At 36.9% G+C, this 25,671-nt stretch overlaps 1 protein-coding gene across 6 annotated transcripts in view; it reads left to right on the forward strand.

Moving 5' to 3' along the window:
* Positions 1–25,671, forward strand: part of LOC140641644 (phospholipid-transporting ATPase FetA-like) — a 126,628-nt gene that overhangs the window by 13,216 nt on the left and 87,741 nt on the right. For 5 of the 6 annotated variants that reach the window (XM_072841834.1, XM_072841830.1, XM_072841833.1 and 2 more), the window contains exon 3: positions 16,306–16,383. In XM_072841834.1, coding sequence (XP_072697935.1) covers positions 16,306–16,383 — 78 coding nt within the window. Of the gene's footprint in view, positions 1–12,150; positions 12,209–16,305; positions 16,384–25,671 lie in introns of all 6 variants that reach the window. The other variant, XM_072841832.1, reaches the window with a different exon arrangement.

Consider the following 25,671-nt stretch of genomic DNA (forward strand, 5'->3'; position numbering starts at 1 on the left):
GCTCCAGCTATGCTGGCTTTCCTGCTGTTCCTTAAACAATCTTTGTTGTCATTATTCCTTCTGATTGCAGACAATCTTCCTCCAGATAGGCCTTTGGCTAACTCCCTTGTCCACTCCAAGTTTTTGCTGAATCTCACCTTTTCTGTAAGGCCTACATGAATTTTCAGCTCCACACTACTCCCCCATCCTCCAGAGAGTTGAAACGGAATTAATAATTGGTCAGGCCTAGGTGAGGAAGCCTCCATGAAATTCTATGTGGCGTTGGGAGAGTTTCCAGGCTATCATTTTGGCACTTTGTTTACTATCCCCTCTTCCAAGTTCCTTAAGGCAATTACCATTTGCATTATATCTGTTAGTACCATTAGGTCTAATTCCCTTCCCCATTCACAGACTTCATTTTTGTATCTCCTTGTGTCTTGTTGTAGTGTACTTGGCAGGGTTTTTGTTTGTTTGTCCCCAGCTTTACTGAGATATAATTAACATACAACATTGTGTAGGTTTAAGATGTATGATATATATTGCCGGATGCATGTAGTAGGTCCTAAGCGAATATTTAATAGACTAAGGATTAAATTAGAAAATGAAGAAAATAAGATTGTCAGGGATTCCTATCATTTTTGCAGCTGTGATGTCCTATAACTATGATTTTGATAGTATAGTGCCCCTTATCAAACTCCCTAAAATGATCCCATATGACTGCTACTGTTATTTCTATCATTTTTAATAAGCTAAAATGTGAACTTTAATAGATTTAATTTTTAGGATCTCTTCATTCTTTGAGAAAAAGCTAGAACAGTTTGAAGTGTTTTATGACCAGGGTTAGAGGTTGTAGTTTAAATCCTTCTGTTATGTTAGCGGTAGCCGTTCAGTTAGAGCTTTTCAATAAACCAATTGCCAAGTTTAACTTTAGTGATAATGAGTCAGCACATAGCCATTATGTCCTTTGTGACATAACTCTTTACGGTCCTCATCCTGTCTTTCCCCAGACAGAAGTGATATACAGAAGTAGCTTCTGTTATTCCACTGTTGTATAATTACTTTATGTGTTTGTCTTCCCTCCTAAATAGTGAGCTTTTTAAGGATAAAGATTATGTGTTCATAATTTCCACTTTCCCCATAGTTCCTGGGACTGGGACATTGTGGGTATTTAATAAATGATAGAGGTGTTAATATAAATAAGGTATATTTTGACAAGGATTCTGGCTAGATGACTATACCAAGGACAATCTCTTCAGATGGCTAAGTGGTAAAATGTGGATTAGGATTTGATTCACTTAAATGATGAATTTATGTATTCAGCCTATGGTATGGCTCATTACCCTTAAGAATCTTCTCTTTCTTAATTCTTAAAAAAAAAAAAAAAAAAAAAAAGAACCTTCTCTTTATTTATTTTATCGTTGTTGTTTTGGGTTTTGTTTTTTGTTTTCTGTTTTGTTTAAAGTAATCTACACTCTCCATGGGGCTTAATTTACAAACTGAGATCAAGAGTTGCATGTTCAGCTTATTGAATGGCCCAGGCAACTTGAAGAGCCTTCTGTTTGTAAACTACATTTTCTTTGGATCCTGCCCATTTCCCTTTCTATCTCATTGTCTTTCATCTTTCACCTGGAGTTTGTAGGAAGTAAATAGTGACTGAAAAGCCAATTGTTACTCCACCATCTCTAAGATCTTGGAAATAAGGGAAATTAGATTTGTGACTGAGAATTAAATTGTAGCATTAACATATATCAAGGCAAAGTTATCAAAAAACCACCTTAAACAGGAAAACTGGACACGTTAAGACTTGAGTAGAGATATTTATATAAAGAATATTCATTGAAGCACTATTGGTTAGCAGTGGCAACATACAAACAGGAAAGCAAGAAGCATATTTTTTTGTGTCTATCTAACTGTCCAAGGGAGAGAATATAGCCAATCAACTTGAACATTCCCATCTGTGGCCTGATGCTATTAAACCTTTGAAAAATGCACTTTAATTTCCCTACCACAAATTCCATGTTCAAGCAACTTTCTTTCTGATTATGACTCATTACTCAGGTGTATCTTTTTATAAGGAGAAAATGTCTCAACTTCATACCAAAGCAAATATTATTCTCACTATGACAGTCAATCTATTTCATTGCAAATAATCATCTACCATTCTGGTTTTATATCAGCCTCTGAACTCTTTTTAATGTTAGTTTGAATTGTGGATTCTATCTCAGTAGAGAACCAAAACCAAGTTTCTGAGCCTAAAAGCTGAAGTCTAGATCCTGTACTTCAGTGAATTCAACAAGATAAATTCTACTTTGTTGAATTTTACCTCATGTAGTTGTCAAAGGAACCCCTCTACACCTTCCCCATTGCCAGTGCCTTAATTTATCTGTTTATTATTTTTCCTCTGGATTACAATCATAGCATCTCAGCTCATCTTCTGGTCATCAGTCAAACTAGACTCTACACTGATACATCTTTAAATCCTAAGTGTCAGGGCACCTGGGTGGCTCAGTGGTTTAATGTTTGCCTTTGGCTCAGGTTGTCCTGGGATCAAATTCTGCATTAGACTTCCTGCAGGGAGCCTGCTTCTCTTTCTGCCTATATCTCTGCCTCTCTCTGTGTGTCTCTAATGAATAAATAAATAGAATCCTTAAAAAAAATGTTTTTTTTAACCCTAAGTCTCATTACATTAACTTTTAAAGTATTTAATGACATTCTGCAATGTACTATGTTGTTTCATATGTTGTTACTCAGCCCTGTCTGGAAAATTCTATCCCCTATATTCATTAAGCTAACTTATATTTATACTTTAAGACTCAGCTGAGGATCTGCCCCAAGAACTTTACCTGACCCCAAAATCTAGTTTAGATTCTCCTCTTTAGCACTTCCATGATACCTCATCCTTACCTCTATCATACTATCCACTGCACTGTAGAGCAATTGTTTACTCATATGGCTTCCCTACAGTGATTTGTTCAAGGCAGTGATGGGTATATTGTCTGATTCTTTTCTATATTCCCTAGCTCTTAGTATAATACTTGATTATTTCTTAAATGAATTTAAGAACCTCTCATAACTTTATTCATTTCATTTAAACTCCAGCAAGTTTCTGCAGTCTCCTTTCATCTCTTCCAATCTGCACTTCCTTCTTGATCCTTGAACATTTATCCCTAGCTACTTTTTCCCCACTTTGAATGTCATGCTCTGTTTCTTCAGAGCCGTATGACCAACAAACCACCATGTGTGCATGTGTATCCATTAACGAATGAGGTTGTCAGGTATCACTAAGTTTGTGAAATATCATTTTAATATATAATTCCTCCCATGGAATATAGTATGACTGAATAAAAATAATTTAGATAAAATGTAATTGAAAATGTAGGTAACCTCTGGCTCTTAAATGAAAATTACTACACAAAGGATACCAAGTAGACCAAAAAAAAAAAAAAAATATATATATATATATATATATATATATATATATTTGAGATGCAAATCCTAAGCAATTGGCTAGGCTCACCCACTACCTTAATGCTTCATACTACACAGAGCATCCAATTGAGATTTATACTTCAGCAAAATCACTCTTAAGTTATTTTCAGGGATGCCTGGGTAGCTCAGTGGTTGAGCATCTGCCTTCAGCTCAGATCATGATACTGGGTCTGGGGATTGAGCCCTGCATCAGGCTCCCTGCAAGGAGCTTGCTTCTCCCTCCGTCTATGTCTCTGCCTCTCTGTGTCGCTCATGAATAAGTAAAATCTTTAAAAAATAACAAAAAATGAAGTGATTTTTAGGGTGTTGTGAGCTTTCAAGATTGTTTACAGAAGTTATACAAACATTAAATCTGAGAATGGTAGGTTTACAGTACTACATGTATATGCTAGGCTTAATGATGTTTTAAAACAATGTAAGTTATGATTGTTTTTTACCTCAAGTGTACAGGTATTTCCCTTTATTCAAAGGACTTATGAATTTCTGCCTCCTCTAGGAAATCCTATTTGGAAAAGGCAGTAAATGAATGCTCTCTTTACAGATACCTTTTTAATTATTTATAATTTTAAATTATTGAATAATGAATGTGATTGCATTAGATTTATAGATTAATCTGAGGGATAATTTGTATTTCTGCAATATTGAGTCTCCCTATCAAGAAACATGGTATTTTTAAAAATTAATTCAGATCTTCTGTAGCTCTCTGTAAAATTTTGTATCTTAAGCTTATTCCTAAATATTTTAAATTTTGTTGCTATTTAAGTGGTACTCTCTCCATTATTTTTTCTAATTAATTATTATAAGTATCTAAAAAGACTATTTCATTGTAAATTTATTGTGCAACTGGGCATTTTACCAAAATCTTGTTATTTCTAATAATTTCTAGAGTCATGGAATAGTTCTAAGATTGGAAAGGGCAGTGGAAATTTTCTTGTCCAACTTTCTCATGTACAGATAAGACTCAGAGTAGTCCAAACAGGTTTGAATTGAAATCTTAGATCTTATGAATCTCTAGACATTGAGTTTGACAAAATATGGTAAAGAAGTGAGGGAGCAAGACTGAGACAACAGCCTACTAAGGTTGGATCTCTCAAATCTGCATCTTGATGTGGTTATAACCAATCCAAGCTTTACAAATTCAGAAATTCAACATACAGCTTGTCTTAGGAGTGACCAGGGGTTAGGAAATCAATTCACTCCTTTCTTTCTGGAAAGACTAATTTATCAACAAGACAGCTAAGTTGGAAGTTTCACATGGGAAATCTAATAACATCCAGGGCATTGTCTTCTCCCGGCTAGCTCTACCCAGGAGACCAAATTAGAGATCCCAGAATTATAGCAAAGAGAAACTGGATGTTTTATATGGTATTTACATTAAGGTGTGGTATTCTGATAATCTGATAAGCTTTACTGTTCTAATGATGATATTACATAAATATCTAATGCTCTATCTTTCCAAATAACTCTGATAAGCACTACAATCAGAGAACCCTTTCCTCAGGCAAAGGCTGAAAGAGTGATAAATGTTTCAGTATCTTTTGTTCTAAAAACTGTCATTCCTTCACTCTCTCCTGACCAACCTGTTAGTTTTAAAGAGTAGCGCTTCTCTTAGATTAGCTCTATTTTAACTTCATGGCTTCCTTTCTAGAGAGGAACCCTAAGCCCCTTGCTGAAATGGATTTGGGCTATAATTTAATCTTACCAGTTTGCTTGCTTGCTTGCTTGCTTATTTACTTACTTACTTACTTACTTATTTGGGGGAGGAGGAGTAGAAGAAGAGGAAGAAAGAGAATCCCAAGCAGGCTCCATGCTCCACACTCATTGTGGAGCATGTGAGATCATGAACTGAACCAAAATCAAGAATCAGATGCCCAACTGACTGAACCACCCAGGGACCCCATCATCTCTTAAGTAGATTACTTCAGAAATATTTCCATATATGGGTTAGACATTTATTAATGTTGATTCTTGTTAACTGCCTTTCAAGGGCATAAGTGGGTATGTTTAAAAATCTGCTTCCTAAATTCAATATATATACCTTTTTTGGGTCCTATAGCCTCCCTATCAAACATAACATAGCTTGACATCAACTATAAAACTGATCACTAAGCACAGCCTGAAATTACTGAAATTCAGGGATTGTTAGGATTCTCTGTTAGGGTGGAGTTACTGAGGAAGCCTGTAGGAATTAAAAATCATGTGCAGGGATCCCTGGGTGGCGCAGCGGTTTAGTGCCTGCCTTTGGCCCAGGGTGCCATCCTGGAGACCTGGGATCGAATCCCACGTCGGGCTCCTGGTGCATGGAGCCTGTTTCTCCCTCTGCCTATGTCTCTGCCTCTCTCTCTCTGTGTGACTATCATAAATAAATAAAAATTTAAAAAAAATCATGTGCACATGCTCAATCTTTTGTTAGAACTGTTACTCTTGCTTTAGACAGCATTTGTCTGGTTGGGCTTAACTGACGGGCTACCACGTGATTTGGAATTCTTGAACTAGAATGAAAATATGTAAAGTGAATGTCAGTAATGATATTGGAAATATCTGAAAGATAAATTGGAGAATTGAAATTCCTAAAAGAGTATGAGGTCAAATAAGCTTGGAGTTGAGTGCATTTAGGCAGCAAAGGTAAGATGTCCTAGATCTACACTGAGAAACTAGTAGAGTGCTCATAATTCATTTTATTGGCTGCTGCTCATACAGTAAGTAAGTGGATCAGCCACTTTTAGGGCTCAGGACCCTGGACACCTAGTGCAGTCACCACAATTACCATATGCTGGAAGGTGAGGATGGCACTATATTAAGTAGCACGCTCAAGTACTAGGTGTTTATTCATTTCAGTACTCACCAGCTGGGAAGAGATAAAGATAGAACTTATGCAGGCTTTACTTTTGGCTCTCACTTGCCTCCAAGACTTATAGGAATCTATAGCAATTTAATGAATAAAGGAATTTATAAATAGAGCTGTATGAAAATGTAGAGACCATCCTAAAAGAATGATTTTTTTCTGCAATGGAAGTATTTAAGCAAGGCAGCCAGGGTTGCTAAACACAAGGAATGACTGCTCTGGAGGGAGGATGATTAGGTATCTCTCAGTCCCTTTCGAGTTGTGAAATTCTGTAATTTCCAGGATCAGAGTAACTCTGAGAAGCTATCCAAGATCCGAGGTGGCTCCTAGCACAGACATTTTTTTTTAAAGATTTTATTTACTTATTCATGACAGACAGACAGACAGAGAGGCAGAGGCACAGGCAGAGGGAGAAGCAGGCCCCATGCGGGGACCCAATGCGGGACTTGATCCCGGATCTCCAGGGTCACGCCCTGGGTCGAAGGCAGCGCTAAACCACTGAGCCACCCGGGCTGCCCTAGCACAGACATTCCTATTGGAATGGAGGGCAATTCTGAAATTGCTCAAGTAATTATTTTTACTTGGGCTTAGTTTGATTTAGTTCACTCTGGTAATTCAGTGACTCTCCTTAGACACAGTAAAACCCCTTATGATATGAGAAAACCACTTAGCAACTCCAGTTGGCACTCTGGTCCAGGAATATTCCCAGTTTAGTCTCAAAGCCAGCATTTCCTGGGGATATAAGGGGCAGGAAGCCTAATTAATGCTGGAGTGACAAGCTCCCACAGCTTGTTGACCTGGTGGCATTAAGAATGTTCTGCCTTCTGCTATGGAGTAGAGTAGTAGAGTACAAATTACTAGCAAAGAACTGACATGTGGGGCCCAGAAAATTCCTAACAATTTAGAATTTTGGATCCTGTGAATCACAGATACTCCCCACTTCATGGCTGCCACATGTATATCTAATAAAGTAGAGCAGGGTGACAGGCATTAAGGAGGGCACATGTTGACATGAAGACTGGGTGTTATACCATATGTTGGCAAATTGAATTTAAATAAAATAAAATAAATAAAAAATTATGTAGGGCAGCTTAGGTAATTAAGCTAAGCTAATGTGTCTTTGGATTGGTTTTAATTGAGAGGTGTACAGATCCCAGAGCTTATTTTAAATATCACTAGACAAAGTTTTGTATTCTTTATAGCAATTGTCTTGATGAAGTTATCACATCTTATAACTTGTATTTTTCAGAAAGGCTATTATTCTTAATAATTACCTATTGCTTGTCTTCATTCTTTTTTTTCAAGTTTATCCAATCCCTTACTTAGAAGCCAGGCTCTGTGTCTCTTTAGAAGACACAGAAATTAGTTAGACATGTTCACACCAGCCAATCCGATAGAGGAGATAAAATTCAGAAAATAATTATGATACAAGGAAGAACAAATGATTAGGAGAATAATACCAATGAAGTAAATGGCAGTTGTGGTGAGTTATTTCTGGATCAGAGAAAGGGAGAAACTAGATTGGATTCATGAAATTTGAGCTTATCTTTGTTAAGATAGCCTGAAGGATTTTGACTGATAAGAGTAAGGGCATTACTCTCGGAAGGTGAGTAATGGCATAGATACAGGAAAATCTGGGCTGTATTTAGGGAATTGTACATAGGCCAGTTTGAATAAAGACAAATAGTGGAAAAGAAAGATGAAAGAATAGAGTTCAAATAGCATCTTGAATGTGTGGCTGGTATCTGGACTTCATTCAGTAATCCATGGGAAGCCACTGTGGGCTTTGAGCTGGTCAAGAAGACATGATCAGTGTTCCACTCTGGGCAGCAGTGGATAGTTTATAAAAGCCAGAAACAGATAACAGGGCATTGAATCCAGAAGGAATGTAAAAAGAATCTGAAATGGTATAGTTGGGAAGTAATAGCTTTAAGAGATCCTCAGATGGAATATTTGGACCTGGCAGGTAATCAGAGGAGGAACTGAAGGTGATTCTTAGATTTCATGAACACTTTAAAATAATAAGATCAGAGAAGGTGAGAAACATCATTTTGGAACATGATTGTCCTGAGACACTAGTGAGCACCTAAGAGGAAATGTCCAACAGTATGGGTTTGGGACTAAAGATGGTTTTAGGAGCCAGGGGTAGTGATGCAATGAGAGGATTTGATATCATAATTCAGGGAAAGCGCACACAGACAACAGGGATGAGAACAATCCTTTGGGGAATAGCCCATGTGCGAGGCACTGTAGAAAATGCTTGGTATACTTTATATAATCTTTGCAACCAAGGTGAGGCAATTATCTTCATGTAAGAGATGAAAGACTGAAGTTCAGAGTGATTATCTCATTACCCAAAGGTTACGTATTTAATGAGTGTTGGCTCGAGGGTTTAAATTTAGGTCAGCCTAACTGCTATGTCACATTGCAAAGCAATCAAAGAGGTATGGGAAGAAAAATGAGGAAAATGAATTGTCATGAGAACAAAGAAAGAAATGAACTATATGATGTCCATGGGATAGAAAAGACTGAGGTAAGGAGATGAATGTCTTCAAATGGCTCCCAGGAGCTCCAGCTTTTGCTAGGAATTGGTGCCAAGGCCACATAGATGGCAGACTTAGGTATATTAAGAAAGGCTGCCTGGGACTTTGAACTGTGCTTGGTCTAGCTAGAGGTTGAGTTCCATCTGCAATTGTACATTTTAATTTATTCAAACACTTATCCTAGAAGCATCCAGATGATTTTCCAACTTTGTTTTTAGCAGGAGAAATTTCTTTTTTTAAATATAAAATATAGGAAAATATAAAATATAGGAAAATCCCAGAAAGTAGTAGATTTATTCAGGTTGAGAGAAAGGAAGTGCCCTCTACATGCTCCTACCCATAACTGTATTTCAGCCCAAGAAACCTGCCTGCTTTGCATAACACCATTTGAAAATCCCTGCTGTACTTTTTCTTTTCTTTCTTTCTTTCTTTCTTTCTTTCTTTCTTTCTTTCTTTCTTTCTTTTTTTTTTTAGAAAAGGAAGTGATTATTTTTATGGATTAGAAAACTGAAGGAAAAAGCCATTTGCTTTAGAGACAAATAATTTAGGAAGAAACTGTAGTATTTTGTAGGTTCCTTTTTACAGGAAAGGATTTTGTATTTTAAGTTTATTTTATATCAATCTTTATTTTGTTTTAAACCACCTGAAGCTAATTGAAAGGTTATTAGAGGTCCATAAATCACCTTTGGAAGAAGCAGGTTGTAAATCATGGTACTAAGATTTATTTAATTTTATATTATATTTTATATTTTATATTATATTATATTTATTTAGCACTTTAATTTCCTTATCAAGAGGAAACAGAAGAAAAAAAATCCACAAGAAAGCAATGTGGCAAGTTCTTAAAAGCCAAGAAGCTGTTAGAAGTAGAAAACTGAAGGAAATTTAGTAATTTAAATGGCCTCATAGACTAGTGGATGTTTCAACATCCTCCCACCCCTCCCAGAATTTTATTTTATTTTTTAAAGATTTATTTATTTATTCATGAGAGACAGAGACAGAGAAAGAGAGAGGCAGAGACAGGCAGAGGGAGAAGCAGGCTCCATGCTGGGAGCCCTATGTGGGACTCAATCCTAGGTCTCCAGAATCAGGCCCTGAGCTGAAGGCAGTGCTAAACCACTGAGCCACCCGGGCTGCCCAACCTCCCAGAATTTTAAAGAAGATTCTTGTTTTTCTAAAGTGTTTTCCTGTCAGAAAGTAGTTGTGATTGAAATAAAATGAAGTGGGAACTATAACTGAGAATAAAGACAGAGTATGGAGCGCTGTTGAGTTTTGGACTGTGACTCTTGAAAGCATTTTGGGGTAAACTTAATTTTTGTGTGTATGTGCTTCTGTTGCTTTAAAAAAAAAACTTTTGTTAGGTTTGATGAGATTCATGTGATATGAATTGGGATAGGGAACCTGATTTCTGGAGTAACGGGATTTGTGCGTTGGTTATGATAGCTAACTCTGAGAAACCTTAATGGAATAGACTGAAAGCTTTCATGATTTTATACAACAGTTGGGGGAAAAATAGCTCTTAGTTTTATCAGGGGATGATGGGCACATCTGGTTCTGTGTGAGAGTCCTATCCTCAGATTCCAATATGCAGAAATTTGTTCCTTTGCTGGTGAAGAACTCTATTCTCTGAAAGACAGATTTGTTCACTGAGAGCCAGTTATGACTTATATGCATGCAGTCTATGACATTCTAGTACTAAGAGTCATCAACTATGCTAGTATCACAAATACACCACTGCCAGACATGATTGTGTTTATTATAATTTATGTAGTTTTTGGACTGAACTAAATATAAAGACTTTTTCCAAACCTTTATACTTACTAAATTTACTATTTTTTTGTGTGTATAATAACTGGAGGAATGCAGAATGCTGGAAGCACAGAATCACAGCTAGGGCTTAAAGGAACTCGAAGTTGGTTTGCACTGTTTTGCCAGTTGGAAGACTGGGAATTGATAGTTCCATACTCCACCCTGAGCCCCAAGTTTCAGTAAGGTTGTCTTTATTTCTATGTTATATGACTCATTTAAGGTCTAGGCAGCTTAGAGATTATCAGGTGAAGATGGGACCTGTTATTTCTACCTTTGATTCTCAAGTCTAAATGAAAGAGTTTTAGATCCTATAACCATGACTTTTTTTTTTTTTTGAGAGAGAGAGAAAGAGAGAACATGCACACACATGCGAGAGTTGTGGAAGAGGGGAAGGAGAGAGAGAATCTCAAGCAGTCTTCATGCTCAGCTCAGGGCCTGACATGGACTTGACCCCATAACTGAGATCATGATCTGAGCTGAAATCAAGAGTTGGTTGCTTATGGAGTCACCTAGGCTCCCGTATCCTATCACTATGGTTTATAGAAGCTGATGCTATTCCTTGATTTCTCTTTGAGACCTCTTCTTATGACTCTAGTGTTTTTCAACCTTCTTTTTAAAAGGTAATAAGTCCCCCCCCCTCAATATTTAGTCATTACAAAAAGAAAAAAAGTAAGTTTACAGTGGAGAGTTTTGGCAGACATCATCTTAACCATGCAAGCTAGGCTTATGTCACCAGGAATACACATGACAGCATGTATCCCCTAATAGGATGCTCTGAGAAGGGCACATCAGATAAACTCAGGTTGAGGCACACTCTACAAAACAGTTGGGCAGTATATTTAAAAAGTGTCAAGATCATGAAAGACAAGGAAAGAATCAGGAACATTCACAAGTTGAAGAACACATACAGCTAAATGCAATGTAGGATCCTGGATTGGGTCCTGGAGGAGGCGGGGACAAAAAAAAAGGACATTAGTGGAAAGAAACGGTTAAAAAACAAACATTTCTGGACTTCAGTTTATAGTATTATACGAAGGTTAATTTCTTAGTGTATAATTGCTCCATAATGGTATGTAAGATGTTAACATAAGAATACAGTGGGTAAAGGGTATATGGAAATTCCCTATACAATTTTTTCAACTCTTCCCTAAGTTTAAAATTCTCTCAAAATATTTTTCTTTTAAATATGGTGACCCAAATTGGCCTATTCTTTCAATAAGGGTTATTAAAAAATTACTCTCCTGAATAAGATAGGAAGAGTATTTCCTATGATTGGTATATTCACTTTAATTTTTCAGTTCTCTTGTTATTATTTGTTGAATGGATGTAAAGTTTATAACAAATGTGTAACTTGTAAAAAGTAACAATAACATGAACACAGGTGTAGCTTGAAGTTCTCAGTATGCCTTTTCCATGCTCCCCACCCTCTCTCCCTAACTTTTATCCTGAATTTTATACTTTTCATTCTCTTATTTCTCTTTATAGGTTTACCTTGAAAGTATGTGTCCTTAATGATAGAGTTTTGCATAATTTTTAACTTCATGTAAGTGGAATATCATATGTATTCTTTTACAATTTTCCCCTAAATATTGTATTCCTGAAATTTAATCATGTTAATGTGTTTAACTGTAGTTCATTCATTTTTGCTACTATATAGCTTTCCATTGTATGAACATACCGTAGGTTACTTCTTTATTCTACCATTAATAGCTTTTTGGTTGGTTTCTAATTTTGGCTGTTATGAGGAATGCTACCATATATATTCTTGTATATGACATATTATGAGAGTCTCCCTAGGTTATATACAAAAAATGGACTGTCGAGGTTAGAGGGTTAAATGCCCCCCATGAACTCTGTAAGATAAAGCCAAATTGTTTTCCAGAGTAGTTGTCCAATTTTCAATACCATCAACAGTTTGTAAATGTTCCACTGGTTTCACTTTTTCTCTAGCACAGTATTAAACTTTTTTTAAAACCAATTTAGTGGGCATGTATATTAAAAATTTAAAACGCGGGACGCCTGAGTGGCTCAGCGGTTGGGCATCTGCCTTTGTCTCAGCGTGATCCCGGGATCAGGGATCGAGTCCCACATTGGCCTCCCGGCGAGGAGCCTGCTTCTCCCTTCCTTTGCCTGTCTCTCTCCCTCTCTCTCTCTCTCTCTCTCTCTCTCTCTCTCTCTCTCTCGGTGTCTCTCATGAATAAATAAATAAAAATCTTAAAAAAAAAATTAAAACACTGGGATCCTGGGTGGCGTAGCGGTTTGGCACCTGCCTTTGGCCCAGGGTGCGATCCTGGAGACCCGGGATCGAATCCCACGTGGGGCTCCCGGTGCATGGAGCCTGCTTCTCCCTCTGCCTATGTCTCTGCCTCTCTCTCTCTCTCTCTCTCTCTGTGTGTGTGACTATCATAAATAAAATAAAAATAAAATTAAAACACTGCCATTTATTGACTGACTTTTTTGGATCAAGCCCTGTGGCAGACATTTTCATGCCTTATTTAACTTAATCCTCTGATAACTCTTCTTCTCAGTCCTATAATGAAAACTAATGTACTTAGTTTGTAATACAAAAGTACCCCCAACTCTGTCTCTCTGATGAATTTATTTTTTTCCCAAGATTTTATTTTATTTTTTTAATAATTTATTTTTTATTGGTGTTCAATTTGCCAACATACAGAATAACACCCAGTGTTCATCCCATCAAGTGCCCCCCTCAGTGCCGGCCACCCAGTCACCCCCACCCCCTGACCACCTCCCCTTCCACCACCCCTAGTTCGTTTCTCAGAGTTAGGAGTCTTCCATGTTCTGTCTCCCTTTCTGATATTTCCCACACATTTCTTCTCCCTTCCCTTATATTCCCTTTCACCATTATTTATATTCCCCAAATGAATGAGAACATATAATGTTTGTCCTTCTCCGATTGACTTACTTCACTCAGCATAATACCCTCCAGTTCCATCCATGTCGAAGCAAATGGTGGGTATTTGTCGCTTCTAATGGCTGAGGAATATTCCATTGTATACATAGACCACATCTTCTTTATCCATTCACCTTTCGATGGACACCGAGGCTCCTTCCACAGTTTGGCTATTGTGGACATTGCTGCTATATTTATTCATGAGAGACACAGAGAGAGGCAGAGACACAGGCAGAGGCAGAAGAAGGCTCCTCACAGGGAGCCAACTCGATCCCAGATCCCGTGATCACACCCCAAGCGGAAGACAGATGCTCAACTGCTGAGCCACCCAGGCGTCCCTGACAAATTTATTCCTTAGCGGGTCTTCTCCATCTTGTATCTCCCTAATTTATCTCCTGTTTCTTTTTTTAAAATCTCACTTTGAAAAAATTTGAGGGAAGGTTCTCTGGTTTCCAAGTAATTAGTATCTTGCTTCAGGTCACATTGTCATTAATTATGAGCAGACTGAAATTAAACCTGGTTCTCTAGCTCCTAATTTTTTTTTTCTCTTTTCCTTTCTTCCTCCTTCTCTTCCTTTTTTCCTCCCACATTCCATTTCTTTCTCCCTTTCCTCACATTCTTCTCCTCTGGGTTTTTTTTGTTTTGTTTTTCTTTTCCTCCTCTGAATTTAACAGTTTAAATATACTTTCTAGTTGGCTGCTATGTAATGTGATGTACATGCAGAGAATGTCACCACATTGGGTGAGTTCCTGATTCTAGCTAAACAGTCATTACTCAGGCCCCATTAAGTGCCTTATAACCATTTCACATTCCTAGCTATGATTCTTGTGTGGATTTGGCCAGACTTCCCTCTCAAAGCTGCTGATGGCCTTGTAGGTGATGGAGAGAAGCAGAATTTCAGGACATCCCATCCTTGGCTCTTCTTTCTTGGCAGCTGTAGAAACCCCAAGCCTACTGTGAAGGTGTAGGCAACTTACAATAGTACTGGGTGCCTAGAGAATGGTGATATTATAGCTGAAAATATTGTTAGGAAAACACTGATTCTGTTGACAGAGGAAACAGACATTGGGTTGGAATAAACCTTGTAGCCAACAAGCACAAATAATTTTGTTTGGCCTGCACAATATTTAATTTTCTTTCTTTTTCATTTGGATACTTTTATAGGAACTCTCCAATTTGTCACAGAAGCCAGAATTTCATTTCCAATTGTTTTACATCTAACTGCTATTAACTTCCTGGCTTCTAAAGTTATTTGATGCAACTATGCCTAGATTATTGAAATATGAATTTTATCCTTTAAATTGTTTTTTTATTTTAAAGATTTTATTTATTCATGAGAGGCACAGAAAGAGAGACAGAGACACAGGCAGAGGGAGAAGCAGGCTCCATGCAGGGAGCCCAATGTGGGACTCAATCCCGGCACCCCAGGATCACGCCCTGAGCCAAAGGCAGATGCCCAACCGCTAAGCCACCCAAGCGTCCCAAAATAAGAATTTTATCCTTAATGAGGTCACTTGAGCCTCACAGAGAGCAGAACTAGTTGGAAGATACATTGTTACTCCAAATCACAGTTGTCCAGCTAGTTTTTTTTTTTTTTTCTGATAGCTAAAGATCTTTTGGCTAGAAATAACCTTTTACTTAGATTACATTTCCCTAAAGATTTGAATTTTTTCCCATCTAATCCTGTTTGGGATGATTAAGATGAAAACACCTATAAGGTTTTCTAGTCTTTGCTTATCCATACTTAGCGGCTTGGGAGACCTGAAAGAAACTTATTAAAATATACTTTATTGATCTTTTCTGGGTTGAGTTAAGGAGAAAGAGGGGCATTTGTGTGGCTCAGTGGTTGAGTGTCTGCCTTTGGCTGGGGTCATGATCCCGGAGTCCTGGGATTGAGTCCTGTATCAGGCTTCCCACAGGGAGCCTGCTTCTTCTGCCTATGTCTCTGCCTCTCTCTGTGTATCTCTCATGAATAAAATAAATAAAATCATTAAAAAAAAAAAGGATAAAGAGAAGAGTTTTCCTGTGTATCAAACTCATGGGGTTTGATAAAGTATAATTTTCAAAAGGTTGAAAAACATGACTCATATAAATACAATGAGCAGGTGTCAAATATTTTATTGAACTCACTGATTAATGAGGTAATCAGTAAGATGTTAAGACCAATTCAAATGAAAATGTAAGAGGTAAGTATTTACAGGCAGTTTTATAAAAAAAGGTTAAGAAAGATTTCTGAATCATACATAAAACTAATTGAAGTCCTGTAGTGCCTAAGTCATAGTCTTTGAGGTTATCTTTTTCACCAGACATAAAATATTTTTATCCCCATGGGATTAAAATCTATAAATTAATCTCTGCCTACAGAATTATAAGATACTTAAATAAACAGAAAATTAATCAAAGGCAGAAATCCAGAAGTGGTGCACTAAGAGACCACCCAATAATTCTTTTGCCTGTTTCCAACGATCTGTTACAGATTTTTCTGACAAAGTGTAGTTATTAGCCTAGATTTGATTGCCAGAAAGTGGAATCTGTTTGCCAAGCTTTGAAATTATAACTTTCTGATGAACACGTATGAAATGAATTCTAAAATTTAGCATATATGTCTTAGAGGTAGATTATTTTGGATTTCAGAGAACAAGTTCCAAGTTTCTTAAGCACATATTTAAGTGAAATGGTATTGGAATGAGAAATTCTGATTCTGAATATTTTTATTTCCTTTACAGAAATTCCATGGAATTATAATTGGTACTATTCTGCAATGTCTCTATTTGAAAGCAAAAGTGAGGACAGACAAAATGAAGGTGGGTGAACTCAGTAAATATCTAAGTCTGTATGTCATTATTGCCTCTAAAAAGCAAATGTGTGTGCATGTGAGTGTGCATATGACAGATAAAAAGACTGGCCAATCTATCAGTCAAACCACCAATCTACCAAACAACTTACCAGGAAAGGGAATATATTTTGCAGAAGTAAATACTTTGTACTTACAAAGTACAAGCCCTACTGTTTGGTTATCTGAAAATTCTATTTGAGTAGTTCCAGTCTTTTACCTTTTGTACTTCTATTTCTATTTTCATTTTATTTTGTACTTTTATTTGGAAGCTCACCAGAAAGGTCTGTGTTCCTTTTCCTCTCCCCATCCTTCACAACTGCCTTCTGCTAAAAAGAAGTGGTCATTTTGAAAAGAGGTTGCTGAAATGGGTAAGGTTATCCTTTGCAGCCTCTTTGTGCCTAGAGCAAATAGATCTGACTATGGTGCTAGGATTTCTATACCAATTCCATGCTCTCCTGTGGTGAATGCAAGTACTTAGGGAGCTGGGGTAATCACACCCAAGCCTGATATAAGAAAAAGAAATTCAAAAAAAGAAAAGAAAAAGAAATTTTTTCTGACATGAAATTTTCAAAAAGGAAGCCAGAATGTAGTTCTATATTTAGAACTGCCTGACATAAAAAAAAAAAAATTCTAACATAAAACTTTGAAAAAGCAAGCCAGAATGTAGTTCTATATTTAGGCTTCCTTTTGAGGAATGAAGAAGGTGTAGAAAATGAAATTAGGTCACTGATTTTGGGTCATATTAAACGTTTTTTATGCCATTATGCAATTTTCTGATTCCTGGAGGGAACTCATTTCAAGAGCACAAGCCCTAGTTCCAGAAAGAATTCCATCCCAAAGGTACAGGCATTAGTTCTAGGAAGAAGAAGTCAGGGACCATCCCAACTGAAGGAAAAAACCAGAGAGTCCTTTCCAACTTTCAGAACTGCTAAAGGAAAGAAGGCTAGGGAAAACAAGTTAACTGACCAGTTTCTCCTGTATCTTCTTATGAACATAAAATCTGGAAGAGCAGACACTCTAGGCAGTAGTAAATTCAAGGCAGAAGAAAAATGTGGCAATCATCAATAAAGACTGATATACTTATTCAACAAATATTTATTGATCACCAAATGAATGTGAGCTACTGTGCTACACGCTGGCAATATAATGGCAACAAAACTCAACAGAATCCCTATTCTTGTGGAAATTAAGGTTTAGTGAAAGACAGCCTTTAAGTGATAGCACATCAAGTAATAGCACAGAAAAATATCAAATTATATCTACAATAAATGCGATGAAGTAAAAATCATATGAGGGGCGTAGTGGTTAAGGACATGGACTCGGGAGCCATACTGTTTAGGTTTGAATCCTAGCTCTGCCACTTACTACATTATCTTGGGCAAATCTCTTAATTTTTCTATGCTATAGTTTCTCATCTATGCAACCAGTCTAACAATAATGCTACCTCATAAGTATGTTGTGAGGATTAAATGAAGCAATATTTGTAAAGCACTTAGGACAGTACCTGGTACAGTAGTTTATATAAAAAATAGTTAATAGGAGCTTTGATGCTTTTGTTGTTATTGTTGTTCAGGAAGGTAATTAAGAACTGAACATTGATAAAATTATTTCTGAAGTTATTTCAAAAGTCCAAAGTTTTGCCAGTGAAACATAATTGAAAACACTTTTCCTGGCCTGCACCCCTTTGAGTAAGCTTGGCCTACCAACTACGGTAGAGTTATTGCTTGTGCTGTTTTGAGCAGTGAGCAATTAATACTGGTTCATCCAAGATGTTGGCCTTTTGACTTTAGTCAACAAAATAAGAGTGGCAAACCCAGTAATTTGGCTTCTGCCCTTATCTAGGCTATCAGCCTATTCTGTTTGGAAAACTTACAGTACCTTAAAGTGAATATAGACTGGTTCTAGTATCTTGCTTATCTACCCTTTCCTTTCTATTTTTCACCACTTTCTTAGTTCAGGCTGTCATCATTTTGAAGTGTTGACTATTATTACAGCAATCTTTCAAGTCGTTATATCTGTAATCTGTTCCTCTATAAATCTGTCATATAAACCTTCTGAAATTCCAATTTTATTGTATTCTTCTCTGCTCAAAATCTTTCTGGGATTCCTTGTCAGCTACTAATCATTTTAAGGTCATAAGCCTAACATTAAAACCCTGACTTTATAGTCTTGTTTCCTGCCTCCTTTAGACTCTTCTTACCTCTGTACTGTCATAAACTTGTCTAATATCAATGCAAACTTTTCATTAGGTGCATCTTCCTACCTACATGCCTGTCTCCTATATTTATATTGGACCTATATTTATTTTTCTAGGTTTAGTCCAAGTTTTTTTCCATGAAGCCTTCTCCAGCAATTCCAGCCACTGACTTTCCCTGCCCCATCCCCCTCATTATCTTTCCATCTTGAATTCTTACAGTGCTTGGCCTTTGTAGTTTTAAAAAATAATAGCCTTGGGACGCCCAGGTGGCTCAGTCAGTTAAGCATCTGCCTTTGGTTCAGGTTATGATCTCTGGGTCCTGGGATTGAGCCCTGCATTGGGCTTCGTGCTCAACAAGGAATCTGCCTCTCTTTCTCTTTCTCTCCCTTCCTCCCTCTTTCCCTCTCTCCCTTTGCCCCTCCCCACTGTTCATTCTCTCTTTCTCTCAAGTAAATAAATCTTTTCAAAAATAAAAAAATAATAACCTTATTGAGGTATAATTTACATGCCATAAAATTACCCTTTTAAAGAATACAATTTAATGATTTTTTTAAATAATGAACAGAATTGTACCACTATGACCATGATTTAATTTTAGAACATTTTCATCACCCCAATAAGAAACCTCATACCTATTAGCAGTCACTCCCAATTCCTGCCTTCCCCTGCCCCTAGTAACCACTAATTTATTTTCTATCTTTATCGAATTGCCTATGCTGGACACAACATAAATAGAATCATATAATATCTGGGTTTTTGTGACTGGCTTCTTTCACTTGATATTTTCAAGGCTCATGTTGTAGCATGTATCAGTACTCCATTCCTTTGTAAGGCTGAATACCATTCCAATATATGTATATACCACAATTTATCCATTTACCAGTTGATAGACATTTGGGTTGTTTCCATGTTGCGGCTATTACAAATAATACTGCTATAGCCATTAATGTATAAGCTTTTTTGTGAACATATCATTTCAATTCTCTTAGGTCTCTACAATTCATTTTAAGTCTTATTTATATCCTATTTTGAATTGTTGCTTTGCTGTTTGGGATATATCTTGTATAATTCTACTAAATTGTTTGCCTAGCACAGTGCCTACAGATTTCCCTCTGTTCTGGAAAGTAAGTATGTATACATTTATATATATAAATACCCTGAAAAGGAAGAGATGCAAAGGATATACAGCAATCTGTTAATGGTGCTCTCCTTGGGAAATGGAGAAAGAGAGGAAAGGAAACTTAGTTTCTCTTTATATTTCTGATTTTAGATCTTTTACAGTTAAAATATATTTATGTATTATTTTGGATTATTTAAAAAATCATTAAAGAAGATAGTATAATCACAAAGGGAAAGAAGTTGGAGAAACTAAAAGGAAAGGGCAGAAAAAGAAAAAAAGGAAAAAATATGAAGGAGGAGGGGCATAGATATTATGGCATTTAGAGCAGAAAATTAATCAGAGCTTTAGTAATAGAATCCTATACAATACCACTTTTAAACACAAAAAAGTAGACGTACATGTTACATAACTGTGAACATACTACAAACCATTGATTGTACATTTTATTTTAAATAAGTGAATTATGTGGTATGTACATCTCAATAAAGTTATTTAGAATAAAAAAGACATCTAAAGTTTTTAGAGTTAGTTTCTAGAATTCTGTTTCTTTTTTTTTTTTTTTTTTAAGATTTTATTTATTTATTCATGTGAGACCCAGAGAGAGAGAGGCAGAGACACAGTCAGAGGGAGAAGCACGCTCCATGCAGGGAGCCCGATATGGGATTCGATCCTGGGTCTCTAGGATCGGGCCCAGGCTGAAGGCGGCCCTAAACTGCTGAGCCACCCGGGCTGCCCTAGAATTATGTTTCTTTAGAAAATTTAAAGCAACAAGTGAATTTGTAGGAACTTTTCCTGACCTCAGTAACAGGAGCAGGGTAAAAAGATAAAATACATGATTCCCAATTAAATTTGAATCTCAATAAATAATAATTTTTAAGTGTAAATATGTCCTATGTAAATATTTGGGACATGCTTTATTTTTGTATTTTTATTTGCTAAATCTGGCAACCCCAAAGGGAATTAAATTTTGAATCTCTTAGAGTGAAGTTGCTTCTTTAGCATCACCATGATTTACTATTAGATCCAGCTTTGTGCAACTAGCATTTTGTTTCTAACTGATAGCCTTTATTGTAAGCTTCCCAACCTCTCCTCTCCTATCCCAAGAAAGGTTTTATGATTGGGAAGCCCTGAAAATGATATCTAGCAGTTCAATCAAACATGATTAATTTTACCTTTACCACATTGATAAAAAAAAAAAATCATGGTTCCACTTTCCAAATGATGTCAGAATGGCAAAGCCCACCACCCAATTTATATCTATGTGGAGCGATATGAATAATATTCCTGTCAGCATCTCCCTTGATAGGAGAAGAAAGAAACCAAAGATCTCCAACAGGAATAGTGGGAAGGGCCTTTAGTTTTGTTTTGGGTGTTTTTTTTTTTTAATTTTCAAAATATTTTATTTAAATTCAATTTGCTAACATATAGTACAACACCCAGTGTTCATCTCATCATGTGCCTTCCTTAGTGCCCATCACCCAGTTACCCCCATTCCCCCACCTCCCCTTCTGCAACACTTTGTTGTTGTTGTTTTAAATGATTTTATTTATTTATTCATGAGACACACACACACACACACACACACACACACACACACACACAGAGGCAGAGACCTAGGCAGAGGGAGAAGCAGGCTCCATGTAGGGAGCCCGATGTGGGACTTGATCCTGGGACTCTGGGATCACACCCTGAGGCAAAGGCAGATGCTCAGCGCTCAAAGCCACCCACGCATCCCAACACTTTGTTTGTTTGTTTTTTTTAATTTATTTATTTTAGAATTTGAGAGAGCATGAGTGGGGGGTAAGGTAGAGGAGCAGAGAGAAAGAGAGGAGAGAGAGAATTTCAAGCAGATTCTCTGCTGAGCATGGAGCCTGATGCTGGGCTCCATCTCTCTGACCCTGAGGTCATGACTTGAGCTGAAATCAAGAATTAGACCCCTAATTGACCAAACTACTCAGGTGCCCCCCCCCTCTTTAGTTTTGATCATGTTCTGAACTGTGCCAACTGACCAATCTTCTATGGCACTCTGTTATTAAATTAGAATTTGGTGGGTGTTTTGTTTTGTTTTGTTTGCTTTTATTACAATTTTGATTTTCCATTTGTTTTATTGCTATTTTATTTTCTTTATTACTATTTTGATTACCCTTTGAGCAATTCTAGTCTTGTTTCTGTTCAACTTGGATAGGAAAGTTAGTGAAGGTATGGAGGGGATGGGCAGAGGCAGAGGTAACAGAAAAGCTGTAGTAGCTCAAGAACTGAACTTCTCATGACATTCCAGACTTTGGTGAGCTTCCTCTCCAGATTCTTTTTTTTCTTAATTAAAAATAAATTTGATTTTATTTTTAAACTTTCAAAAAAATTGTAAGTATAATGCAAAGTATATCCAGAATCTTCTCATCCAGATTCCTAATTGCTAATATCTTACCACATTTGCTCCATCTGTGTGAGTATACATACCACATATATTATATTTATATGTAACATTATTATATAACTATGTATAATAATTATTTTCTGAACCTTTTTAAAAGAATTTATTTATTTGAGTGAGTGAGTGAGAGAAAGCTGGAGTAGGGGGAAGGGGCAGAGGGAGAGAGAGAAGCTGAGCAGGAAGCCCAAGGTGGGGCTGGATTCCAGAACCCCAGGATCATGACCTGAGCCAAAGGCAGATGCTTAACTGATTGAGCCACCTAGGTGCTCCATTTTCTGAGCCTTTTGAGAACAAGTTGCATCCATGATGTCTTACCACCCCTAAATACTTGAGTGTGTATTTCTCCACATCGAGGACATTTTGCTACTTTAACTACCATATAACCCTCCACGTTAGGAAATCAGCATTACTAGAAAACCATCATACAATTTATAGACTCTTATACCCCTGACCTCACCCCCATTTAAATTTTACCAACCTCCCTCATAATGTCTCTTCTTCCTTTCAGGCACACTATACCTTCCAGTAACATGTATTACTGTTATCTCTTCTGCCTCCTCCAGTGCGAAACTGTTCTTTATTTTTCCTTGCTTTTCATGTCCTCAAGAGTTTTACCTCTTTTTTTTTTTTTAACTTTTTTCCTTCTTTCTTTTTGAGTATAGCTGATGCATAATGTTACATTAATGTCAGGTGTACAACATAGTGATTGGACATGTTTATACATTATGCTACATTTACAAGTGTAGCCTGCATCTATCCTGATACATTGCTATTACAATATTATTGACTATATTCCTGATGCTGTGCTTTTTATTCCCATGACTTATTTAGGAAATACAGGCTTCCTGTTATGGAATGAATAAATCTCTAGGTCCTTTTTGACACTGCACTCTAACCATCCTCTTCAACCATGCTGAATATCCTCCTGTTTGCTGACCTGAGCATAGAAATATCAACAAAGAATTAGCTGAGATTTCTCTTTCAGCCCAGCTGTTCTGTGATTGTGTAGATACTCCCACAAGGAGGAGGTGATTATCCTCCATTGGAGAGGTTTAGACAGAAATCTGAGCACAATTTAACAAAACATGTTTTTAAACATTTACTTGTGTGCTTGTTCATTTGATGAATCTTTATTAAATCCAAGGCCTAATCTTTTTTTTTTAAGATTTTATTTATTTATTCATAGGCACAGAGAGAGGAGAGGGGCAGAGACACAGACAGAGGGAGAAGCAGGCTTCATGCAGGGAGCCGGATGTGGGACTCGATCCCGGGTCTCCAGGATCACACCCCAGGCAGCGCCAAACCGCTGTGCCACCGGGGCTGCCCTCCAAGGCCTAATCTAAGTAATGGGATACAGAGATTTAAAGAAAAAAAAAGAAAGAAAGAAAGAAAGAAAGATAGGATCTCTACCTTTAAGCAGTTCTTTGTTTAGAGGGAGAAGATGATGTTATAAATAAATATGATAAAAGAGCTAAATGTAAACCATGAGACATAGCAGTGAATAGACTGAACCTGAAATATAATGAAGTGGTGATGAGAAAACAAATGAGTTACTGTTTATTCTGTAGGACTACAGGCCCTGACCTTTCTTATGGTGACTCTCTTCTATGTCATTTAGCTATTCTACTTACCATTCCTTAGATGGAGATATCATCTGTTGGCTAAACACCAGATATTTCAGAGATGTAGTCTGAGGAGAGGAAATAGAAGTTTTTTTTATGTGTACCCAAGACTGGAAGTCATATGGTTAGCTAAATTTACCCTTAGCTATCTATCATGTTTTAGATTATACTATTTGACTACAAAAGGATAAATTGTGATCATTTGGAATCTAAGAAATTACAATATTCGTAAAGCAAACTGATGCTGACTAATCTGACCAGAAATTGGCCAATTATCCTTCCTCTGTCAACTATCCTCACTTTTTAGAGATGGGAAAATTTTAGTCACATAAATTAGGTGACTTGGGTGAAATCAGGTAGGCCTGTTGATCTAGAATGACAACAAGGGGTCATGATTGAGTTTCTATTTGGGAGTCTGATGGTATAAGGAGAGAGGGCCTGGAGAATCTACTAGAAACTTGCACTCCTAAAAATCATCTTACTGCTTTTTTTTCTTAGCTGGAAAATTCCATTTGTGATTGAGTTCCCACTGTGAGCAAGGAGATATTTGCTGAGATCTTTCTAAGCCTGATTGCCACCTGACCAACTGGCCTTCCTCCCTTTTTCTCCCTTCCTCCACCTTCTTCCTGGTTACTTATTTTTCAGTGTGCCTTTTTCTCTAGTTCCCTCCTACAGAGCTCATTTTCCTTTTTAGTTTCTGCTATTTGTTGTCTAGGCTAATCTCCAATCTTCTGTAGTTTTAACCCTTAAAACCTGAGATTGGATTATATCAAGATTGAATAAGAACTAAGTTTTTTCACCCTGGTATTTGAATCAAAATGCTAAGAACACTATTAGACAGAGGCTTCTTCTATTTTGACACTTCCTTTCTACTACCATGCCACCAAGAGATTGAGTAGAGTTCCTCTCCCCAGACTGTGGTTTTTGTACCCTTCCTTCTCTACTGACTAGATCAGCTTTGTATATCCACAGGAGATAGCTTGAAGTTCAAAATCCATTGGGCATAAACCATCAGTGATGGTTATGGACTCTCTTTGACATAGTATAAGATAAAGGACAAAAAATATCAGTTAGTGAGCATTTTTGATGTGTCAGAAATTATATAGGCACTCTAATTAACGTCTCATTTAACCCTTACATTAGCATATTAAATACATTTTACAACCCCATTTTATACATGAGGAAACTAAAGCCCAGAAACAGAAAGTGACTTGCTCTAAATCACTTAACAATTTAGTCACAAAGCCCAATCTAGAATAGCCAGAATTTTCTGAGCAATTTTTATGTCAACAGTTGGTCTAAAATGATGCTTTGAAAAAAGAAAATAAATAAAAAATAAAATAAAATAAAATAAAATAATGCTTTGTATGCCTTAATTTATTAATCTTCACAAAAACCTTATGAGTAGGTATTATTATCACTTCAATTTTACAGATGAAGAAAATGAGTCTTAGGTTAAGTAACTTCCTCAAGGCTACATAACTGGTAAGTGGAGGACTGAGATTTGAACCCTAGCAACCTGCTCAGTTGCTCATGTTAACCACTGTTGGAGGCTACCATAGTTTTAAACTCTAGGTCCATTGCACATTTTATAATACCAAGTTGCCTTGCTTCACCAAGATGTCTGGCACTTTCAGTTCAATTATTTTACCACCCACAGTCCAGTTCTGATCTCAACACAGATCCCTTTGAAACCAGGCCTTTACTCAATAAGCTGTAGATTCAACCCTTAGTTACCAAAGATGGATGCATTTTCTAGTCACCTGAGTCTGAACTAGTGTTTGTGACCTTGAATTCCATAGTCCGGACCTCTTCAACTAGACTATCTTTTAGACTCTCCTTGTCTAAACTAATTTCTAGTCTTCCATAGTTCTAACTTCTCATCC

Source organism: Canis lupus, chromosome 10 (assembly GCF_048164855.1).
Source record: "Canis lupus baileyi chromosome 10, mCanLup2.hap1, whole genome shotgun sequence".
Classification (NCBI taxonomy): domain Eukaryota; kingdom Metazoa; phylum Chordata; class Mammalia; order Carnivora; family Canidae; genus Canis; species Canis lupus.